The 24778-nt window shown below is 36.8% G+C and overlaps 1 protein-coding gene and 1 long non-coding RNA gene across 2 annotated transcripts in view; both read left to right on the plus strand.

Annotated features, from left to right (window-relative positions):
* The first annotated feature begins 2766 nt into the window (after window positions 1-2766).
* Window positions 2767-4101, plus strand: LOC139121963 (uncharacterized). Its single transcript, XR_011549373.1, has 3 exons — window positions 2767-2967; window positions 3688-3816; window positions 4016-4101. It is a non-coding gene; the product is annotated as an uncharacterized lncRNA (long non-coding RNA).
* An 18194-nt stretch (window positions 4102-22295) lies between these two features.
* LOC139150438 (uncharacterized) overlaps window positions 22296-24778 on the plus strand; it is a 73966-nt gene continuing 71483 nt past the window's right edge. The window contains exon 1 of the mRNA XM_070722816.1: window positions 22296-22494. Coding sequence (XP_070578917.1) covers window positions 22378-22494 — 117 coding nt within the window. The 5' untranslated portion in view covers window positions 22296-22377. The remainder of the gene's footprint in view (window positions 22495-24778) is intronic.

A 24778-nucleotide genomic window follows, 5' to 3' on the forward strand; every position in this document is an offset into this window, starting at 1 on the left:
TCTATTTGTTCAGATTGTGACAGATCGTTTTGCACATACGTCTGAACCGTTAACCCCCAGTCCTCAGTGCACCTTCACCGATGAATATTGTTATGGGACATTCAAGGGAATTGAAAATATCTGGATTACATCACAAACTTAGGTAAGTGAAAGACATTCTCTTAATGGTTTGGAATGTCTGCCCTGTGTTTTCTGCTAAAAGATTGAAAACTATTTTGGCTCTAAAGAAGTGAAAATATGAAACTAGACACCTTATTGCACTCATTGCAATATATTGTCCACACATTAATCCATGTTACCCGAACATTCATTGATATAAAACGTCAAAACTGCAAATTTTAGTTAATGTTATCGGCAAAAATAGATACAGTCTATGGTTATCCATCTAAATGGCAAAATGCAGTTTCACTGCAATGGTATATTTGATTTAAAACATTTTGCTCCTTCAAAACCGCTTTTCGTTCTGTTTTTACATAATCTGTTTCCCCCAACCTGTTTCTGTTTATGAGAACTTCCTTTTGCTATATTTGAGCGGAAAACACAAGGTCGTCACTTCAGTGGTTTTAGACCCTTCCGTTGCTGTTCTTGTTCCAATTTCTACAGGTGTCAATGCAATACTTATTTCCCCATTTACGCTTAACACTGACAATGGATACCATGGTTACTGGCCCCTGGACATCTACACGGTCAATCCACATTTTGGTACAAGCAAAGATTTGGCTGAGCTTGTCAACGCGTGTCATGAGCGTGACGTATGGGTCATTGCAGATCTGTAAGTCAGTTTATTTCTTTGTTCTTCTGTTGGGAGGAGACGGCTATACATATTTTTATTACAGCACAGTGAGTTTGCATCATGCGCAGTTTGCAAACGTGAGTCAATAAGGAAAAGAAAGAATGGCCAGTGGTAGAAAAAGCGAGGCGAAGGTTTGCATTTTTTACGACATTGTGCCATGTTTTAGTGCTGTACAGTATTTATAGATAAGGCAGTAAATATTTATAGATAAGGCAGTAAATAGCAACCGTCAGCATTATCAATGCTGACAAATCTTCGCTGTTGTGTCTGTCTGTACGTCGTCTGTCATCCTGCAATCTTAAGACAGGCAGACCGTCAAAACTAAAAATATCCTTAGCTCTGCACTATCATTTATGGTTGGGATGTAGCATTGTATTATGTTTCTGGGGTGTATTCAAATTTAGTAAATAATATTTGTTTGTGTGACGGAATATTGAAACCAACTCAGAGCCTTTGTCTAACAGCAAAGATTTTTCAGCATTGACAGTATTGTCAATTATCAGACAGCATTAACAGTAACAGAACTGAACTAACAAAGTTTATTTCCCCGAAAATAAGATTTTCTTTGGTTGTTGACATTCTAAATATGCATAGGAGCGATTATTTATAGATAACAATGGATAATTCGTAGCTTTTTTGCCATTTATTTTATACATCATATTTTTTTCCCTATTTACCCAACAGGTTATTCATCATATGGGTTATCTTGATGGGTGCACGCAAGACTACTGTTCTCGACCATCATCTGAAAGCAACTTTAGTCAATTCATACCTTTCAACAAGCTCGAACATTACGTTGACTTCTATGTAAGTTTATTATGTTCAGAATATCATGTTCCTATGCCGTCAAGAGTTCTGCAATTATAATATATTACCCTTACTATTGAGAGGACATCAGATCACTAGATTGATTTTTGTTGAATTTTAATAATATGTTTTATTTTATTGCTTCGTGTTGTACCTCTTCTGTGTACTTTTTTAACGTTTATATAAGATACTTTCTATTGCATCATGTATAAAAAGGTTACAATATCGTATTGTAGTAATTGCATCGGGGAAGATATTTTGACTTTCAAACTTTTCAAATTCTCTCTGATCTTCCACTCATGGTGGCTAATTTTAAAGCCCTTTGAGCAATAAAAACATTCATCTTAATTTTTTGACAATCGAAAATTGTATTTTTCTCCATAGAGTTAATGCAGAGATGGCGAGGCAAGGATGAAAGATTTCTAGAGGGAAGTTTGAGTAAAAGTTTAAGTTTTTCACCTTCGAAGTGCGAATTACCATAAATGTAAACTCGGCAAATTGTCTTAAAATCTACTGTACAACTTTGTACAGTCGACATGCATGGTTAAACTGTCGTTTCTTGGCTTATTTTCCGATTTGATCAGCACTGGAAAGACAACCTACCCAAACTGGACCACTCTAATAGCTTTGTACGAGCTACACTTGTCAACTGGGTAAAACAACTGGTTTCAGATTACAAGTTCGATGGTTTTCGCATCTCTGACATCGACGACGTAAGTTGAACCTTTACTTGAAGTTAGGGAAACATAGTTGATGCTTTACTTCAATATGAAATTTTTTTCAAAATTTCACCTAGGTGTATTTCGTACCTATCAGTATGCAGTCGCCCTCCTATTCTCAGTCAAACTATTGTCTTGCTGAGAACGACTCTAACGGAGAGTCTATGGCGCCTAAGCATTATGTAGGTATACAAAGTTAAAGTATTATTTTACAGCTAAGTTTTGTAAAATATAATACACAGTCGCTTTTAAACTAATTAGTCTACCAAGACGATGTGATATGCAAATATATTCCATATCCTACAAAAATATTTTTTCAGTAATTGAGAGTAATCGTCTTTGTTGTCATCATCATTATTGTTTTTTATCGTCGTGACCATAATTTTCACAGCATGTATGTATTTTCATCATCTTCGTATTGATGTTTAGATACCAATGGACTTCCTTATAGAGCTGAACGACGCTGTTGATGTCTTTATCATCGGTCAAGCTAGCATCAGTACTACCGAAGCTGATGACCTGGCTTTCTACCAATCTGTCTTGGACGCAGTTTTCGACAATAACATGTACTCTGCTCTCGACAACTTTTTTCATCGACCTGAAGACAATAATGGTTATTATCTTATCCCAGATAGACTTTCGTTAGGGGTAGGTATTCCCACTTCTTGACATAATATTAGATATTCAATAGTTATTCTTTTTAGAATATTTTGCCTAATCTCATACATGATGTGTATCATTACAGATTTGTAACACCCTTAAAATACAAATCAAAATTACCTGAGAGTCTAATGATCTTTTGCTACCTATTTCTATGATTTCCCTATTTTCGAGGAAAGCTCATTAGCTGAATAATACTACGGTGTAGCAGGGTAACAATTTGAAATGACATTGTCACGTGACACAGAACTAATGATTCATCATCTACAGAGTTGAAAGCTACACAGACGTCACTGATAACAATTTTAACAGACAATACTATTATTTGAAGCCCAATTGCACTTCTTTCACATTATTGATACCAAACGTATTTATCGCGTTGTATATCATAGTCCTTTTTAAATATCCAAATAATCGTCTATCACTTATTTCAGTCTTCAACCCCTTAAAATATCTCCTATACCCACTCATATCATTTTCATTTCCGTTGCTCTGTAGTGATGGGTCCGGCACATGACATGCAACTAAGATCGAAAGCAGACGTTCATATATCAAACTGCAAATAACATTGTTATACTTGGGATAACATGATTGTGTTTTGCAAGTATTTCAGTCAAATGACGACCTCAAACTACAAGTACGCACATGCATAGAGACTGTAAAGACACATGAAAGTATATCCCTCTGTCAACATTTTTATCTTCATAGCGAGGACTGTTCGAGGATGTGTCTATGTTGGGTGGTTACATCGACAACGATATTGTGGGACGATTTCTCAGTAAGGATGGTGACTTCACGAAGTTAAGAGGCGCTTTGGCATATCTTCTGATGGCTGACGTAAGTTTTTAAATTCCTAATACACAAGCAAGTGCACGCAAAGCCTTTGTTGTTCGATAAGACTTTCATTTGAGATTCCGATGCCCTGACCATGAACACTTACGCATAACGGGTAGACTGTAAAATCGTGTGGTAAAATGTCAGACGCGTGAGGACATTCATCAGTACTGCCCTCAAACATTTCTTTTTCTGGCTGTAGTGGATTCCGTTTATCTACTATGGAACAGAACAAGGGCGTGACTTCAAAAGTAGCACCACAAGTTATGAGTCACTGTGGCCATACTACGTGGAAGAAAGGAGTCTCTACAAGGTAGGTTATATCATTCTTCAGATCATGATTAGATCTGTCTTAAAATAGATATGATGATGTATCTGCAAAAGCATAAATACACATGCTTTCTTATGCTCGCTACATACTTCAACGAAAATCAAAACAACCGACACACAGTCACTTGAACTCAATTTTGTATCATGCTGAGAATCTTGTGCCGAATAATCATTATTATGATAGTATATAATTGTGTGTCCAACTTAAAGGGACTATCGTACATCTTCTCGTACTTTGCAAAAGATAATTGAAAACTAGTAAAAAATTTAAGCGCCGTTACGACGAGACAATAAAGGTTCCTTAGAATGTCATCAGTCATTTCTTGTTTTAGGATAAGTAAACGTTTACAATCAATATTATCTCCATTAGCTGTGGCTCTTCATGTGTTCTACGGTATTCTTCACCTGTATGGAATGCAAAATGTCTCAGTCTACTTGCAAATCATGTCGAAATTTGCAGTGTTCAACATATCAACACCTCATGAATGGTATGTTGAGGCATTGCTCTGAGACTTTTAGCTAGTTAAATTTGTCAGGATACAATTTTCGGGAAATTTCTGTGTGAAGGTGTGAAATTTAGCCAAAGTACCCTCCTTTGTTAAAAAAAACCCCAGGATTTGTGCATATCTTCAGATATGAGCCAAGTTACGTGACCATATGACGCTATTTCCAGCAAAATCATATATTGAAAATAATTGCATACTCAAACCGCTCAAAACAAAATTATTTAAAGTAAAATGGATATTAGCAAGAAATCTCAAGTGATATTCTTAGTGCCATGTATTTTGAAAGAGAAATGATTGTTACTCATGCCATAGATGCAAAGAAATGACCGAAGTGATATGACTAGATGCTGCAATATTTGGAATTTACAAACATATGAATTACATGAAATGCGGACAAAAAGAAAACTATTGGGCAACATTTAATGTAACTATTACTACACATTACCATTATGTGTTTTTTAATTAAGAGCTGCTGTCTTTTGTGATGTTATTTTCATATTACTGTACTAATTATAAATGACAATATATATATATATATATTATATATATATATATATATTATATATATATTATATATATATATATATATATATATATCATACCTCACAGTCTCTTATATACTTGCTTTCCTCCATATTCGTCTCTGTTTCTCTGATATTCCCTGACCTAAGCAGAGTCACGGAGAGAAAATGTGCCCACTCACAGGTTTTCCATAACAATGTCCATGAAAATAACTTTATTCTGCAATGACTGGTAATATGTCGAACTACAAATATTCTTTTATGTTTTTCCATGATTCCAAACCCCAGTTCATCTCAAAAATCTTGAAACATCGAAGAAATCTGTTCGGTACATCAGTCATGATTATCAAGGTGTGGAGCATGTGGAATGTACATACTACAGAGGCGTCTATTCTTTCGCTAGGAAATCGGTACGATTCTATCCATTGTTCATGGATCTTTTTAACAACAGTCTATCAGTTTCTTAACAATTTTTAACTTGCAATTTACGTTCAGGATTATTTTTAAAACTATGTTCCAAAGTTATTGATAATGTTTAAAATTCAAGAGTAACTTGAATGAGAAGTCGATGTTAGCAGGTGCTAAAAATTGCACACTTTTCAAGATAAAGTTATCAGCAACTAAGATGGTCTCATCATACCACCTGTCAGAAATGCAAATTCCTTTGTTACGAACTTTAAAAAAACCAATACCCTTTCTTTTGCCAACACAGATGCAACTTATTCCCTTAGTTTCCTTGAAAATGTTGTGTATGGCTGTCAAAAATCTATGTCGACAAAATTACAAAATTGCTATCTCCTTCGCGGAAAAGGGGTTGATCTTCTCATTATTCACAGTGAGAAATCAGAAATTATGATTATCAGAACTATGTCGCCAGAATTTGGAAATATGGACCGAGTTGTTCTGTGTACAGAAGAAATTTGCTTCAGTTCAGTGAGTGATCTCCGTGTGTACAGATCATGGAGAATTGTGGGTAGCCTCACTTACTGTGTACCGGGGAAGGAAAATCTGTATTATTTATAGAACATTCTATTATTGTCAAAGTGGAGTTCAAGTTATTGCTTCTTAGTGTCCAAGAGGAAAGTTGAAGCAAAAGTTTCAGTCTTTCAAATTCGAGGTGCATACTACCTTAAATGACATCTTTTGATGTGATTATACTAGTTTATCCAGAGTTGCACTACAGCATGTGATTGTAACTTTGTTCTCTCTTTAATGACACAATAAAACATTGTTTTCCTCGCATTTAGACATTCGTCATCATCAGTGATGGCGGCTATACCTCGCAATCTTACAGATATCTGATAAGACGTCACCCTTTTGAAAAGGAAACTGGTAAGTTGAAGGTTTTGACCTGTGTTGTATTTACCTGGTTGAAAATGGCAGAAGTAAAGAATGGAGCAACAATATGCATTTTGCATGTCACAGCGACCTCAATATGGGAAGGTTTTGATGCTATTGTTTTCCGTATGGAGTATGTGCATTTTGTGTATGTTACTATGAAACAACGCCTTCAGCAGATGTCTTTGACCGTAGTTCATAAACCATAACATGACGCATTGATTGCAAGTCAACTTCTTCATATTGGAGCCTTTAAATGGCGAGAGTAACACCTGTGTATTGTCATCATGTTAACACAACGAAAATAAATCATTTTGTATCGTTTTGTCTCGTAGAAGCCATCACAACCACGACTATTTCTGTTCATTTATTTCAGTATTGACAAACATCTTTGACCCTACTGACACCGTTACAGTGCAGAACAACGGTACATTCTACGTTACCCTTGAAAACAATGAACCGAAGATCTACAGCGGAGGATCAAAAAGAAGTCAAGGCCTTGTCTTTATTCCGGCGATGGGTGCCATCTTCTACCATTTATTCACCGGATGTTAAATTCCCTCGTTTAGTGAATGGATTTTGACGATTACTCTAGGCGTACTATCACTGAAATGTAAACTTTGCATTGTAGATCACTTCAGTAATTACGATCTTGACTTTTGCAGAGCTGTCCAAGCATAATTTCTGTAGTCTATTTTTAGTTGTATACTTATATTGCAGCAATTAAAGCAAATAGAATCAAGTAGTCGAATGAAATCAATTAAAACCAATTATTTAGATCAAACAATATCAAACCAAGATCAACAGCATCTACACATCAACTCAATCACTTTGGCGTCCATCGGCTATCACATTTCACATGATTAGAACTAATTTGGGATAATTGGATGGTGAGGTAATGTCGATTTAATCTACAAATGTTATCTCATCTGCTTTTCTTTTTAGTATTACACACTTGTTTTATGAGTAATTTACGATATTGCAACATTCAGTTATATGGCACCTAACACTTTTGAGAAATTTGCAAAATATAAAAATCCAATTATCCAAAATTAGTTCCAATTGTGTTAATTTTATAAACAGGGTTGCAAGAGATCGAAATAGACTTGATAAGTTTTATCGTTACTTTGTCTGTGGAAAGTACTTTGTGTCACACTGCAGTCACCGAGAACCTTCTTTCTCCGAATAGTATTTGAATGTTTTAGAAATATGAGGTCTGGAGACATATTCGTAATTTTTGAGCAACATACTGTTTATTTTCACGCTCTTGCTTGTTTTCGCTGTAATGCGAAAATTGAACCTAAATGCATTACAGCTATGGATACTTTAAATGGTGTGAATTGAAATGTGATACTTTCGCACTTTCTTCATTAAACAGAAAACGTGTCAGTATCGTTTATGTTCAATCGTAATTGTTCTGCAAAGTGCATTTCTATGAGACATCACTTATTGCGTAAAATGTATGAGAGCTCTTTCATACGCTGTTGTAAGCCGAAATTTTCAAAATATCTGTAGATCCCGTGTGACATTTCTAATGTAGACGTTACACATTACATACAAAATTACATCACATCAAATCACATCACATCACATCACATCACATTACATCACATCACATCACATCACATCACACCACATCACATCACATCACATCACATCACATCACATCACATCACATCACATCACATCACATCACATCACATCACATCACATCACATCACATCACATCACATCACACCACATCACATCACATCACATCACATCACATCACATCACATCACATCACATCACACCATATCACATCACATCACATCACATCACATCACATCACATCACATCACATCACATCCACACCACATCACATCACATCACATCACACCATATCACATCACATCACATCACATCACATCACATCACATCACATCACATCACATCACATCACATCACATCACATCACATCACATCACATTACATCACATCACATCACATCACATCACACACGTCACGTCACATAAGATAACATCACATCACATAATATCAAGACAAGACAATGTTCTCACTGTTATGAATAGAAAGCCAAAATTCAAATAATGTTTCAAAGAAACTGTTAGCTGTGAAACGAGTCTACCAAGACGTGCATGTTATCATGTGATACCAGTGTGATATTGTATTCTTCCGCTGATTACGATGCTGCTGTGAAGTTATATTCTTCCGCCGATCGCGATATCATACACTCCTATGTCAGTTCTTTTGATTTTAAGCATTAAGTTTGACAGATGTTTGACAAGTTTTAAACCACACGTGGACTTCTTTTTATCCATATCACACGATCAAACAGATCTGTTATCGCATTTATTTAGTGAAGAAAATATTGCGTTAATTGAACTCTCGCCTCTGAAAAATATCGATCGAAGGTTAAGTTGCTTGTATAAAATACACAGAATCATTGTTATCCACAATACTAAATAAAGGATATTTGAGAGTTGTAACTCCAAAATCGTGTCTACTACTTGGTTTCATAATGTGTATCTTGTATGAATGTTACTTATGTGAGCACCAGGCTCAGCAGAAAAAAACTGGAACTAAAGAAGAGACGCATTACTTGAAGCGGCGTAAGGGCGAGCTGTGTGAAGTAACTTATTTTATTAGCAGAGAATGTTCTTATTGATGTTTTCATCCTCAACATTACTGATTACTGAGCATAACCAATTAAAAAGATATATTACAGTCATATTTATATGAACCTTAAAATACGCTTAATATGGTCGGAGATTGCTCGAATAACATTGGTTTCAAACAATCCGGTTTCAAACAATCAGTAAATACAATAGCATGACTCAAGAAAAATTAACTTAAGAAAACTACGAAATATGTAACTCCTGCCACGGTATGGACCCGCATGTCTACAAAACAAAACCCGTCATTTATCATTTTAACCTCCCTTTGATCGAATTACAGCTTATTTCCCCTCAATTGTAGGTGTTTATATATTTCATCTGGCTATCCTAGAAGTTTTGCCTGTCGATTCGGAAAACCTAACGCGACATTGAGAGAAATTGTTTGGCAGGCGTTTGAGCTGACCTCATGCCTGAAGTGATTTAAAAGGCTTCAAATCAGTAACTTACATCTGTGACATTCGTCAGAGTAACTGAATAATCTGATGCATGGAGCATGTTAACGGGCAACTGTGTAAATTAAAACGTACGTTTATTCGTTTGCCTCGAACCAAATCGAAATATGCTACACATATAGCAGTTTTCAGCGGAATTACTAGAAAAATCCCTTGCAAATAAGTATTCCTTAAGTTTGCTCGAGGAGTAAAATATTCAACAATTTGGAAGAACCTATTGTTTTTATAAAATCTGTTAGTTTCTCAAAAATCCTATGAGTCCCGGCCCGCTATATCAGAAGCAAGGTAGTCGACGTGGGTAAGGATAAAAGATAAAAAGTTACACCCCCCTTTTTGTTCTACTTTATCAAAACCATGTCAATTTTTGCTGTACACCGTGGGTGATATGTAATTGGTTAATACATGTCAAAGCGTTGAAGTATTTAGACACGCTACTTCCTCGTTTGTTGAGGAGCATGCTAAGTATACAAACTCGTTTAGATTTTTATTAAAACAATTGCAACATTCAAAATCGGCAAATCACAGAAAGAACCTCAAAGCTGTACACTGTAAAAATAGCAGACGCGTCTTTACGCTTTCAAAATGTAGATGTCGGTGTTCAAATTGGAACGGCTAGTGTTCATATTGTTAACACTAGTGTTCATATTATTAACAATGAGTGTTCTAAACCTGAACACGTAGTGTTAACAACCATCTCCTTCAAGTGTTCAAAAACTCAGCATTACAGAAATTTTGCAATACTGTAAAACAATTAACAATCTTTAGTGTTTTTTACTTTACTATGGCTATATTAAATTTACTACTGCATCGCTGTTAGGCAAACGTTCACGGATTTTGATGTAACGAATTTCCCACTAAGTGAAAAATATCTCCGGTCTAAAATTACTGAAAGCATGTTTTTTCTAAAAAAGAAAGTATACAAAATAATTTTACACGTTTATTACGGGTTGAAATTTTGAAATTTTGAAAAGAAAATCAGATAACCACCATGAACGTTTTAATTTTAACATCGGCGTGCAAGAGGCGTTCTACTCCTTAACACTTGGTGTTTAAGTTTGGTGCCTCTTCTTATCCCGTCATGCATCAAAACGGAAGTTGCGACATTTTTCTTGTAAACGCACGCTGAAGTCGTGATCGTGCGGAAGCAAGACCAGAAAGGGTAAGTTTTCTCTCCAAAATAGTAAAAGGAGTTGAATTTTGAAGCATCTGTATTATTATCCTTTGAAATTATTTGTGTAGTACTTTGGAATAGCTAAAATACGTGAAGAAACCTTTTTTTCTTTCAGTGGCTGGTATACCATACACTAGCTGTCAATACGCAGCGGTGTTTTGGGCCATGGCGTATCGATCGCACTCGGGTCAAGGGTCATCACCGCAAAACTGTGGCGATGACCCTTGACCCGAGCGCGATCGATATGCCACACATGCACCGCTGCGTAATCACAGCTAACACATGTCTTTTAGTAATCACAATCGCATATAAAACATTAGTTAAACATCGCAGAGTGTACACTCTATTGTTTCAGCATATGAGAGTTGGCCTTTCTTTTACTTTTCATCAGTTGATGACAAGAAGAAGCCAATATTTTGTAACAGTATCGAAAAGAGGCACTGTATACCAAAGTCACCCCTTTTCCTTAACCTAATAAGGCCACCTTGTCTTTCATTTGAAGTCTCATATCGCCATATTACCTATTGTTGCATTATTTTCAGGATGTGAAAAGTTGGATTTACCTGGTAATCGAAAGATATTATAGAAGCTGGTGGTACAGAAATTGAAGAAGATGAGTGTACAGGTAGCTGTCTGGAAACAAGCTTGAGAACCTCAGTTCATCTCTAATGTAGATTTAAACTTCCGAGGGTCAGTAACTGAATATTGATAAGTTTTTGTATTTTTGTTCTGAATGTATCTAAGCTTTGGTAGAACGCTATGATCAACTAAATGTTACTGGAGAATAAGTTTTCAAATACGTGTTGTCTCCCTTATCAGATGCAGTGGTGGAATGAAGAATTAAAGCAAAAAGCGACAGAAAATTCAGAGTGAAAAATGTACACTCTGAATTTCTGAATTTTCTGAAATTTTCACGCTTTCTGCTTCAATTCTTCATTGCACCCTTGCATCTGATGAAGGAGACGTCACGTCTTTGAGGCTTATGCTCCAGTAACATTTAGTTGATCATAGCCTGCTACCAAATCTTAGATTAGATTTTGTATTGTAGATCAACACGTCTTTTGTTCTCGATTTGTTACTGTTTTTTAGCTTTGCCTTTAACGACGCAGAGCTTATCTAGTAGGTGAATGTGAGGCATCGTCCTTAAAGTTTTTGAATACAGGTTCCCAGAGATTACCCTAATCATATATGTTCAAGTTATGGTGAAATACGCAAATTTGTATTTTGAGGCGAATTTTGCTATTTTTTGGCAAAAATCTTCTTCTCTCTTACTAGTGGTTCGACGTCTTCAATATTTGGTAAACATGTCCCTAAGAATGACCTTCGTAAAATTTGTGCTAGTTGTGATGAAATATTCAAATTTTTATTTTTCATGGCAATTTTTTTCGTTTTTGGTCAAAAAATTTTAAAAATCTTCTTCAAAACTACTTAATGAACAGCTTTGATATTTTTGACATAAGTCTCTGCGGATAGCTTTTTCAGATTTCAATTTTGTAGAAATATGCAAATTTGTATTTTTTGAGACATAAAACACATTTCAGACATTTTAAAGACATAGGGAATTATCAGAATGTGATATATGTAAGTTATGATGAAATCTGCAAGTTTTTATTTTGGGTCAATTTTTACTATCTTTGGTCAAAAAATGTGTATCTTAAAAATTACCGTCTGATAGCTTTGATATTTGCTCACATGTTTTGGGATGATCTCAATTTGATATGTCCAAATCATAGTGGAATCTTCAATTGTGTATTTTTTGCAGCTATTTTTCCATTTTTGGTGAGGCCATCCCGAAGTGAGCTGTCAGAGATCCTTTACATAACACTGCGAGCTCTTTCGACGTCTAAGTCGCTTATTGTATTGCTATATGGTGTTGAAATGGCTAACATTTAGGTTGTTGCCATTGGTTTTAGACTGCAGTTCCTTTTACAAGTGAAATTTAGTAGGACTGAAATTTCCAGGTTCAACAGCAAATGTTTATTGACATACAGAACAAAACTTATGAAACGAAGTCAAAATTAGTTAATGTGTTTTTAATTTCTGAGAAGTAGAGTTTTGAAATGTCACTGATTTATTTCTGAGTTTATTTAAAATTATTACAGACAAACAAATCTTTTCGTTCATGAAGTACTTTGTTGGACAAGAAATTGGGTTTTACACCTCCAAGGACTCCTTTACCCACTTTCTGCATGTTGTGTCTTACTGTGACACGTTGTGTTTAATTTAGTGTGAACAACTATGTACCATGAGCATCAGAGAAGCCTTGACTAACCTTTTTCCAAGTTTGCAATTGTCTATACAAGAGGAAATGTCTTAAACTATCTTACAAAAACGAAGTAAACATTTCATACGAATACATATTTTCAACACAATAAGGAAGCCAAATTTTGAGCTTTTTCAAAACAGATATTTTTGTACGTTTTTACAAGTATGAACATATAACGTAATCCACAATATGAAGTTAAACCTGTTTTGTCATTACTTTGTTCATATATTTTGGAAACGATCGACAGTGTTTAAAGATTTTCTTTTGTTTATGTTTTGATAGGAAGGTGTTTACGCCGTTGGTGTTTTCCTCTGACAAACTTTACAAAGTTGCCATGTTATTTTTCCATTTTACACTAAATAATTGTATTTTACTCAACTAATTTTTGTGTATTTTTAGAATAAAATAATTTTACTGAATATCTGTGGTCCGTTATGTTATTTCCATGCTTGAACACCCCCTGAACGCCAAAAGTTAATGTGTTCAACGAGTGCATATCATGTGTTCAACCCTTTAACACACTTATCGTTGAACGGTGTCCATGCGTTCAAAAAGTGTTACAGCCCTTTGAACGCGTAAATGCGTTCCCTTTTTGAACACATTTCATGTGCAACGTGTGTTCAGATATGGAACACCATGTGTTCAATATAATGTCTGATGAACACATAGTGTTCAAAATCTGCACACCTGTGTTCAAAAATTGAACGTTGGTTGAACACGTAGTGTTAAATTTCTGAACGTCTAGACGCGTTCAAAAAGTGTTACAAAAGGCGTTTAATTGGTGTTCTATCCTTGAACACTTAACTTTACAGTGTACATCTTGCTAAGCAACTTGGTAGAGCAGTTTTTCAAAAGACGAGAAGTAAACCGAAACAGTTTTTTGAAAACAAATCATCGCAATCAAAACTGATACATTAATTGGAGGCTGAAGAGCAAGGGATGATAATTTTGGAGTAACTCATCACGTCAAATGTCATTTAGCAATTAACTTTTGAAGCAACAAGGCGTGTTTACCACTTGTTGAAGTTTTGTGGCATAAATTCCGGCAGGGTTTGTCAAATCGTGAGCATTCTTGTGCCTGTGAGTTTGCCTCTCCTTACGTTCTTCGTTTTATATTCAAATGGAAGAAAAGCCGAGGAATAGACATCGAGGGTAGTTTCAGGTAAGTTATCTCGATTTTCATGAAGCTCACAGAAAATAGACAGATAACCAGGCAACTTGAAGGAAGGGTTCGGATCATCGACAAAAATATCAATTCAATGGAAATCAATAGATATGGCGAGAAGAAGAGGATGGCCAATAGATAGAAAAAATCACGTTAAAATGGAATGAAGCTAGCAAACAACATAATATATCTCGTGTGAACAAAATAAGAAATATGTAGATCAGCAAATTAATTTACCTCAGTATTTCCGTAAATGTTGTTGTCGCCATTAGTAAAAATTGGCATAATTACGTTACTGCCTAAAGGTGGATGGGAACACCTCCATGCACGTGGTCTTGACCTGTCTTAACCTGGGCAGTTTAAAGTGGCAGTCGTCTTTGCTTTTCAAGTTACTGTTTCGTAAAGTGTGTGGCCAAGGAATGTATGTACACGAGAGAGAGAGAGAGAGAGAGAGAGAGAGAGAGAGAGAGAGAGAGAGAGAGAGAGAGAGAGAGAGAGAGAGAGAGAGAGAGAGAGAGAGAGAGAGAGAGAGAGATTTGTTGGTTACTATGGTGTTTAAGCAAGTGCCTTACAAGCGATCAGGAAAGGGTTATAAATTCTTCATAATCGTTTGCTTTCGTTTCGTTGAGGAAAATTTAAAAATTAAGGAGAAAATCAAGTGCTAACCCTATCTTTGTTAAGTGTTTTGTATTGTTATCATTCGCGTGACAGAAAGACAAATTTTCTAAAGGTTAACATACGTCATGAGTCTAACAGCAAATCAGTCTCCCATCGGTTGAACGACATTCTGCAAATATATATTGTTTTATAAACTGATAAAATACATTTTTGAAGATGTTGTAATGATCATTTACATGTATTTATAATTATTGAAGTTTTGTGGCATAAAAGCTTTCGCAATAACTTGCAAATATATATCCCCTAGTTGCCTATAGTTCCCGTTTGCGGCATAACATTGCAAATACCCGGTACAAGACTTGTACGAAGGGGTCGTTGCTATTTGACAGACCGTTCTTAAACACTGAAGTGAAGGGTCTTTATACTGTATATGAAGGGATCGCATATGACACTTGGCATTATTTGAAAGTGTTGCGATGACGCTCAAAATTAGAATGGTCAAATAAGTGATGATCTCAGGCGAGGTGGTGGATGTTTTCAAGGGGACGCTGATTTCTTTGCAAAGTGAGTGGATATTATGTCAAGGTTTCAAGTAGAAACAGAAATATGAGATTACTGGATGTATGGCGCTGGTTGTCACAACAGTACGATTAATTTATCGAGTTTTACATGACAAATGTCAATCCGTATGTCAAGTGTTAGAATTTTTTTACTAGTGTACCCACTGGATTGCACTCGATATCTTTTAAGCAATTGAATTTTTATATCACGTATTAAATGTACATGGAGACTTCCTTTTTCACAAAGCTGGGTTCGGGGTTCCGGTATGATATAATTAAAGGATTAAAGGAACAAAGTCAGCCATTTTTCATAAACTTTGTCTGATACAAAATACTACATATATTGTTTGGCATGTTGAAAGGTACTGAATGAATGGGTGACGGTTAATGGTCACGAGCATTAATTCATTTTCGCGATGGTTTCATTTAATTTGTCTAAAATCGGGGTCGAATATATATATGGTCAGTCATTCATTATCTTTCAACATGTCAAACAATATAAGTAGTATTTCGTATCGAACAAAATTCAAGGCAAATAGCCGACTTTGTCCCTTTAATAGATTCATAATCATGCAGAAATAAAGATTTAATTCTGCATGATTATGAATCTCTTAAGGGACAAAGTCGGCTATTTGCCATGAGATTTAATTCAGTCAGGTATTGACGAGGAACTTTTCCGAAGAAAAAAGTTAAGATGTCTCGATATGTACTTTATTCTTTCAACCCCTCTCTCCTTTCATCCCTTGTAGTTATCAAAACAAACCAAGAACTTGAAAATAAGAGTTGTCTATATATTAGAATAGTATGAATAGAAATCTAGATGTGTTTGCTTGCTTGATACCTGACCACTTACGTTCTATTTAGATTGTTACTGATCGTTTTGCACACACAAATGAATCACCCACGATTCAGTGCAAATCTAAGAATGAATCTTGTGGAGGTACATTCAAGGGCATTGAAAGAAAGCTAGACTACATCACAAATCTAGGTAAGGGTAATCAGTAGGTATAAACTTTTACACTGCAACGTCACTAAACTACCTTTGCTTGCTACCTTCAAACGATTTTCACCGACGAAAATGTTTGGGAAATGCAACATAAGAAATTTGAATAAACTCATCGTAATCACTGGTCGTGATAACCTGTGATAGTTTTCTTGCAAGGTTGATTTTAAAATTATCAAATGTGTGTCATTCTTTGAACATTCCTCGTTCATGTGACAATATTTTACTATGCTTGGTAAAGTTGCATTAAAATGAGGCCTCGACTACAGCTCGTCGACCCGTTTGTTTCAAGACGTTTTCCTTGTTTTGTTGCGCTCGTAGTTAGGGGAATTTATATGAGTTGAGGTACCAGTCTGGATCGTAATGCTTTCAGTAACTGAAGCTGACACACCAAAATGTAGATTGTAACACAACCTTGTACTTATTGCAAGATGGCGACAGTGTCGTTCACTATCAACGGTCTGATCTCAAGTCTCTAGTCTAAGCTCTCTATAAAGTTAAATACATCTTCAAACTTACATAATTACAAAAATTATCATGTGGTAATTTTCCCGCCAGTCTTTGATTGTTTCTTAAGATTAAATAAGATCTCACCATGGAATATCCCATTCTCGATTGTTCTCGTTGAAAATCTTAACCAATAATTAATTAAAGCTATCATACTATCTCTTATCTGCTTCTCGTACGATCTGAGTCAATGACCTTCACATGCCTTGGCCACGTGAGGGACGCTTCGAGATAAATCTCTACAGGGAGGGGCGTTACAGTTTTCCTGAAGCCCTGTTCTCCATCTACCTTGTGATTCAAACATGGAGACTGTATTCTGTTTCATACCTTTGAATCTTTATTATTTTCAAACCCTATAGGTGTTAATGCAATACTGATCTCTCCGTTTGTGCTGAATACGAACTCAACTGACGGTGATGGTTACCATGGTTACTGGCCCCAAGACATCTACACAATCGATCCCAATTTTGGGACTGAACAAGATTTGATTGATTTGGTATCGGCGTGTCATGACCATGACATATGGGTGATGGCTGATTTGTAAGTTATCACATGGCTGTTTACATATGACGTCGTCGTTAATGTCTGGGTCTGTCAAAATTCCCGACGAAACCAAAAAAAAGACTGTCGTACCTACAGGTAATGTAGTTTCAATGACTAGCATAATGATACTGTCTGGACGATGCTTACACGGTTGAAAAACCCAACTTTTTGTATTGAAGAGGGCGTTTTTGTTCAATCTTCAAGCGAATGTCATCGTTGTATCATCAGTGAAGTAGTCAACCTACTTACCCCATGGAGGTGAATGAGATGTTTTCTCTTTTTCACCTCCATGTTTACCCTCAATATGGCGGTTAAAGGTCGCACTGCATTGTATACGTTTGTCACATGGGCAGTAGTTATACAAGTATGTTTTATGTTACTGGTTTTTCAAAACTGTAAAGTTTCATGACTAAAGAGAGCATGGCTTGATTAGGAAAAGTCCGGAATACCAACAAAATAGTCATTTCGGTAAAATGCGCGACATGCACGACATGCGCACTGTCATGGGCGCTCGTTTAACATGGTTTGCTTGTACCACTGTTGCATGACCTTTTGGGCGTTTTGTGTTCTTGGAACACTGCACGTAGTTTTAAACACAATTGTGGACGGCATGTCAAACACAACCTCGTTCGGAATTCCATCAAAATACGTTGGAATTCTTAAATTAGTTCTATTACTTTAAATCTGAATACTGTACATGCTATGTTTTTATTATCAGGGTTAATTTTCATAACACAAGAAGTACTGACGCGACAGCTTGTAGACTTGTTTAGAAAGAAATGGATTACTGAAAAGATAACTTTGGTTGTAGGTCTCTGAGCGAGGCAGAAAAGGGGCGTCAAGCATCAGAAACGTTCTACAAGTCCCTGTAGCAGCAACATAGTGTGCATTTTCCATGCAAAGATTTTGAGAAGTCCAGTGTGGCCTGTCGAATCCTGACAATCGTTTTCCTTTTAAGTTGGTGCTTCTTCGCGTCGTACATTTCGTATTCTAGCGGACGAACCGCGGAGGAATGGAAGACAAGGGTAGTTTACCAGGTATGCTGTTTCAAGGGGGAGTTTGTAAAGGAAAGAGGATGCAAAAATGTGAGACCTAGACAAGTATGAATTGCAAGCCAACATTGATGAGGCGAAAATATGAGAATTGATAAAAGCATTACAGATGGCGTGAAGGAGACTTCCATGGTACAACATCAACAAGACAACATATTCAGAAGATGAAGTGAGATGAACTGTGTAAAGTTTACAAAGTAACAAATAGAGGGAAAAGCGTGCTTTGTCGGTTAGATACTCATAACTCAAACGAAGACATTCCTTAAAAGTCCACGCCATAACGGCAATGGATCCAGACGTGTGGCTGGGACGTTCTATTGACTGCATATGTACTCCTTCAATTTTTAAAATAGAAGAAACAAATCTGTCAAAATGGATCGGTTCTCTTTCCGCCAAGACAATTAAAGTAACGGGGACATTTGTATGTTGTGAGTTCGAATCTCGATTAAAAATTCACTGAATTGTCGGTCACTGACAAGCGAGGAGTAAACTTATACGCAGGCAAGGATATACGGTCAGAGGAACTAACTTTATGAAGAAACCACAAAACAAAAAGTTTAAAATTCATGACAGCAACTAACGCTTCTGTACATAATCTCATGTCCCCATGAAAACTTAATATCATCATCCAAAGTATTCTCTTTGGTCAATAACGCTTACGAATGAAGAGGTATATCTTAGATATTGAGATACTTATTTTAAATGAAAAGCTGTATTTTTGCATAAAATTAACCTGTTTTATTCATCTTCTATTTTTGTCAATAGTGTTGCCTTTGGAAGATAAAAAAACCGCCTTTGTGCCGTTTTGACATTATCAATATTTGTGGCTGCGCAGAGAGGGCGTACCTATCAGCTCGATTCAGCTCGTACAATACACGTACACCGTAAAGTGTGCTGAATACAATTCCTTACTATTATTTTGCATCTAACACTAAGAGTGTTTTAAGTTTTGTAGTCTAAGTAGGAGAATTGAAACCTTTACCTTACTTTCTCTGCTTCGCAAATCGACAAACACCCTAAAACACTCGAGGACATCGTGCTTTTTTGAAGTTGCACGCTGAACAGGGGAATAAAGTTTCCACGTTCACTCATGTCTGAAGTACTATCGCTTGGTTTATTACTAGCAGGGGCTGAGGGTCACATAGAACTGACAGCCTGTCTCGCAAGAAATATCCTGTGCAAACATCTTTTTTCCACGCATAGGTTTTGATGGCTGATCCTATTCATCGCAGAGTAAATATGGAACTGTACATATGAGAGTGCATTCTTACAGCGTCAAGATATAATCCTTTTTAAGGAGACAGCCCGTCAGCATTTCCCTGTGGTATACTGCTACTTTGTACTTTGCAACTTCAATGCCAACACCAAACACAAGACTTCTCTGTCACCAGACTTTACAAACACTGTGACAGGACAATCACCACTTGAAAGAACAGGTAAAACCCATAACGATATCCTAATACCAACACTTACAATGTAAGTCACTGTATACGTTGATGATGTTGGAACAACTACCGTTTTTCATAACATTCATGCTTCCGTGTCGTCTTGTCCTTACTAACCATGTGTAACATACATTTTTTCTGTGGAAAATAAACCAGATGATTTAAGAATCAGAACAAACTAGCAAAAGCGATACTGATCAAAAGCACATCTTCGAGGTCAGAGGTGTGCGCAACATAAAATTAAAAAAAAACATGACATGATAAATTTCAGTCAGTTTACCAGGGGGATTGATAGTTCATGAATTATCAGTCAGAGATTTGGGTGAGAAATAGCTTCAGTAAAATTGTAGGTTAGTCAAACAGTACTAGTTAATGCTAGATCAAACAAAAGAATTGATAGGAACTATGTACACCTGTAGCTTTCTGTACCATGTTTCAGGCCTTTGCGTATTATCGTAGGTGGTACATTTTTCGAAGGTTTTACTAAAAACGAGATTGTCAGGAGTCTAAAAGCGTTTTTCCAACTCATTTACGGAGTCAGGCAAGTGTGTAGGAGTGATATGCCGGAAAGAGATGACGTCAAAGATGTGTGTACTTGTGGAAATGAGGTCAAAGGTTACGTTCTAAAAGAGGCGATAAATTATTTTTGGGATAAGAGTTAGGAATGTAGGCTTACTCTCTGACAATTTACCTGTATATAAATATGCATTCTTTGACAAACAAGTCATTTTAAATGACATAGGGTCTGCTTGGTTAAAAAAAATTGGAAACCATTGACAGAAATCTCGGTGAAGTGAAGTCGGTCAAGTATCTCGAAAATGGTTGAGAAATTGTGTAGCTGCGTATTGATGTGTATTTGAACTATTGATTGACCAATTACGAATAGAATTACCTCGACTAGACTTAAGTCGAAGGGCAAAGGCAATAAATCTCGAGTCGCCGAGCCACTGACAGACGATGACATTAAACTTATGCGACAAAAGAAAATACTCGGTAACTACAATCCAGAATCGGTCTTATACACGGTGTGGTGGAATAATACCAAGCTCATTGGTTTTCGACCCTGTGACGAAAACAGAAACTTGTGTCGGGGCGACAGACTTCTGAAAACAACTACAGCGGGTCGCGAGTATCTCCAGTTTTTCGAACGTGACAACAAAACCAGAAGTAGTCAATATGTTGACGTTCGCCCGTACGCACCGAAAAATGTTCGCTGTTGCAGACAAGATTATCTGTCCAGTAAAAACCTACGGCTCGGAGGGATACGGACGCTACACGGGGAATCACTCGTCCGCGACGCAGCCACACTCGTTCTGAATACGGGGGGATTATATATAATTATTACACTGTGCCATATGATAATATAAGGATTAGGCCACTCCACGCGAGCTATAGAGCTTACAAAAGATTAAAGGATATATATTGTAACCATTTAAGTTATAACAAACTTAAATGGGATCGGTTAAACATCTCGAGGGAACTTTCTTACCTACCACTTGTGACGACTCATTTGAAGTTTCTGAATTCAATAAAAAATTCACAGTCATGATTTTGCAAAAATCTAAAATTTAATTTTGCCCCACATGGTTACACAGGGATGGCGGCCATTTTGAATGTCAAATATCGGGAAATTTACGGTAGTTTGTTGCTCTTGAACTAATATTTGCACGGTGACCCCTGATGCTTTATTCATGACTTGGACTGACAATGGCTACAAGTTTCCTCGAGAAAAGGTTGAGCAATAGCTTCCGCTATTGAACTTTCGAGGCGCATATTACCCTAAGCTAGGGTTCAAAACGATAGAGTAATTCGGTGAAAATACAGATTCGTTTGCAGGAGCTGGCCATTTTTTCATTCTGCGGAGGAATGTCCAGTTTGTATCATCAGGTAAATTATCAACCTAGTACTTAACCTGAAAACGTCCATTCATGGGTGAAAGGTCGTTCTGCATTCGTTTGTCAAAACCGAACTACAAATACGGCTTGAGTAGAACGGTATTATCAATCATAAATATAACTTGACAAGACATATATTCAGCCTGTCTGCGATTTACTTCCTTCTTGTGAGAATCATGTCAGTTGCACAGCCTCGTTCGGTATTCAATCGAAATTCTTCTACTGTTCAACTGTATAATCGCAAAAAAAACCCATCAACACAGTAGATGTGACCGTATTCTTAAAAATGCAAAGTGATTTCAAAAGATATAAGAAGTAATATCAGGCAGGTTAAAACTGTGCTTAAGCAAAAGAGTATAACATAACAGTAAGCTGTGGTTGTAGGCCACAGGGCGTGGCTAGAAATTTAAAAGGAACGCTCAACGACAGAAACGTTCAGAAAGGCTCTGATACAGCAACATAGTTTGCGTATTCCACAGAAAGGTTTTGAAGAAGTGCAGTAAAAAGGTTCAGTATGGCCTGTCGAATCGTGAAAATTTTCTTCCCGTTAAGTTTGTCTTTCCTTGCGTTTTGTGTTTCGTATTCCAGCGGGAGAACAGCCGCGGAATGGAAGTCAAGGGTCGTTTACCAGGTAAGCTGTCTTAAAGTACAGAGTTGAAAAGGCATGGTGGGATGGGATGACAATACACATTGGTTGAATATATCAATATACCTTGTATCAAGTACAGTTTGGAAGAAGGGGACATCCAACGGTTGTGACCGACAGACTCGCGCATCATAAGGTGGCTTGAGGTGACCTCTGAAAATACACAGCACAACAGACAGACTAGAGTGAATTCATTTGTCGGCAAGACAACTAAACGAAAACATTTCAAAATATCGGCTGGTTATAATGTTTATCGAGTTGTAAGAATAGGTCTTTGGCAATTTATGATTCACTTTGTTACGATACAGTGGGTGGAAATATTGGAACAAACTTTTCGGTCAGTTGGTCACCCATGTATTTCGTTAATTTTCAACTCTGACCAAAAAACAAACCTGTCTAGAAGTGACAGGCGCATTTTTGTTGATCGGGCAGTGATTTCTCGCCGTGGTGTAAACCTACTCAGAGCAGCAGTTGAATCGGAAGACCAATCTCTGTAAAAAAATAACTGGCAATTACTAAAGGTAGCACCTGTACAAAATTATCACCACCCTATAGTTGCACTGACAGATAGGCTTGAGAATAATGTATTGTGTATTTTTTTTAAATGCTTGTTGGAAATGAATTACCCATATTCGTGTCACTGATTGTTGTTTGCCGTCAATCAAGCTAAACGTTTAGTCTTTGATTGCTTCTCTTTATACTTTTCAATATAGATACCTCTAGAAGGTAAGATTTTGTGTCGTATCGACACAATCAACTTTGTGTCCATTTGAAATGTGATGTGGATAGCCTCAAATTTGATTCACCGTAATAAATCACCGGAGGGTGCAAATCACACGAATTCAGCTGCATAGTGCAGCTGCATGTTTTAAACAAGCACCATAAACTCAATGCAAACTGAAATTCCAAACTCGCTAAATTAAGAGGAGTAGCAACTCATCCGCTGGTTCCCCTTGGGGTGAGACCAAGAAGTTGTCTGTGTAGATGTCCTTTTTCCCTTAATAGGTTTTTTGGTTGCCCAAAGTGCTATCTGGATAGCGCATGCTGTACTAACGTGAGAGCGTGACCCACAGATAACCCGGGTTAAAACAGCAGCCCGCTGCGATCGCTTTTGAGTGTCGTTTGTGAGGCGAACAAAATTATTTTGTTTTTGAAACTCAACTTCTGTCACAACTTTCGAAACTGACAGCACAAACAGCTCTACTCGATCAAGTTTTACGGACATTGAACAATCTCAGGATCCCGGATGAACTAAGGTACCAAAAATGTTATGCTGTTGTACCACTTGACCAACCTCGTCTAGCAATAGACATTTTAATATGAAACGAAAGCGCAATGGTACTCATCAGGCGGTGCCTGGGCGGTGATCGCGATGTCTCTGCTTGGATGCTTCTCGCAGCTGTAAAAATGATAAAGATGGTACATTTCTGATATAATGCAATTATATGACGTAATAGAAAAGTACTTTTAAAATACGATTGTATTCGTTGGTAATTGATACGTTGAATTTCGGCCTGTCTGCATAAAGGTCAGGCCGAGCATGCACTGTGGACGTGGTAATGTTAATGAGAAATAAGCTACGAACCATAAATTATCAACTTACTCGTGCCACTGACGTTACCGCCTAATGAACAATTTAAAACGAAAGTTGATGGGAGCTCATAAAATATTAGAAAATACGTCATAGATTCAATTCCTACTTTCTCATTGATGTTGTTATTCAACATGGATAATTTTGAGTGAAAAAATGGAAACTTTTCGTAGGGTTAAGAAATTTTTCAATGTCGGCACGAGTCTGCCAGGAACGTTGTCTCCCTTGATTTATGGCCCAATATTTTGCAAATTTATTTTTTTTGCATACTTGTTTAACCATAGTATCTTTGACAGACATTTTTACATGCCTTGTTTGTCTTAGTGCTTGGTAATACAAACATGAGTAAGACCTTTTGTCACCTTTGTTGCCTAGCACTCAATGATATGTGATGATATAAGTCATATAAATAGTTTGACAAGACCTTCAGCGATATCACAGGCAGTTATCAACGTAACAGCTGCAGAAGGTAGTGAGAAGGGTTTCAAACACTATGAGTGTGCTGACATTGTTTGTGTAAAATTGAACTAAATCCACAACATACGTTTGCCTCGTTTGTATCATATCGTCGCCCGAGAAGGTCAGGCGAAGTCGCCTGGAAAACTGACATGTCGGTTATCAGTCGACGTGTCTCCTTTCGCGTGGACGAGTTCCCTGCTGTTCACACACGGCGTTGCG

The sequence above is a fragment of the Ptychodera flava genome, chromosome 2 (assembly GCF_041260155.1).
Source record: "Ptychodera flava strain L36383 chromosome 2, AS_Pfla_20210202, whole genome shotgun sequence".
Lineage (NCBI taxonomy): Eukaryota > Metazoa > Hemichordata > Enteropneusta > Ptychoderidae > Ptychodera > Ptychodera flava.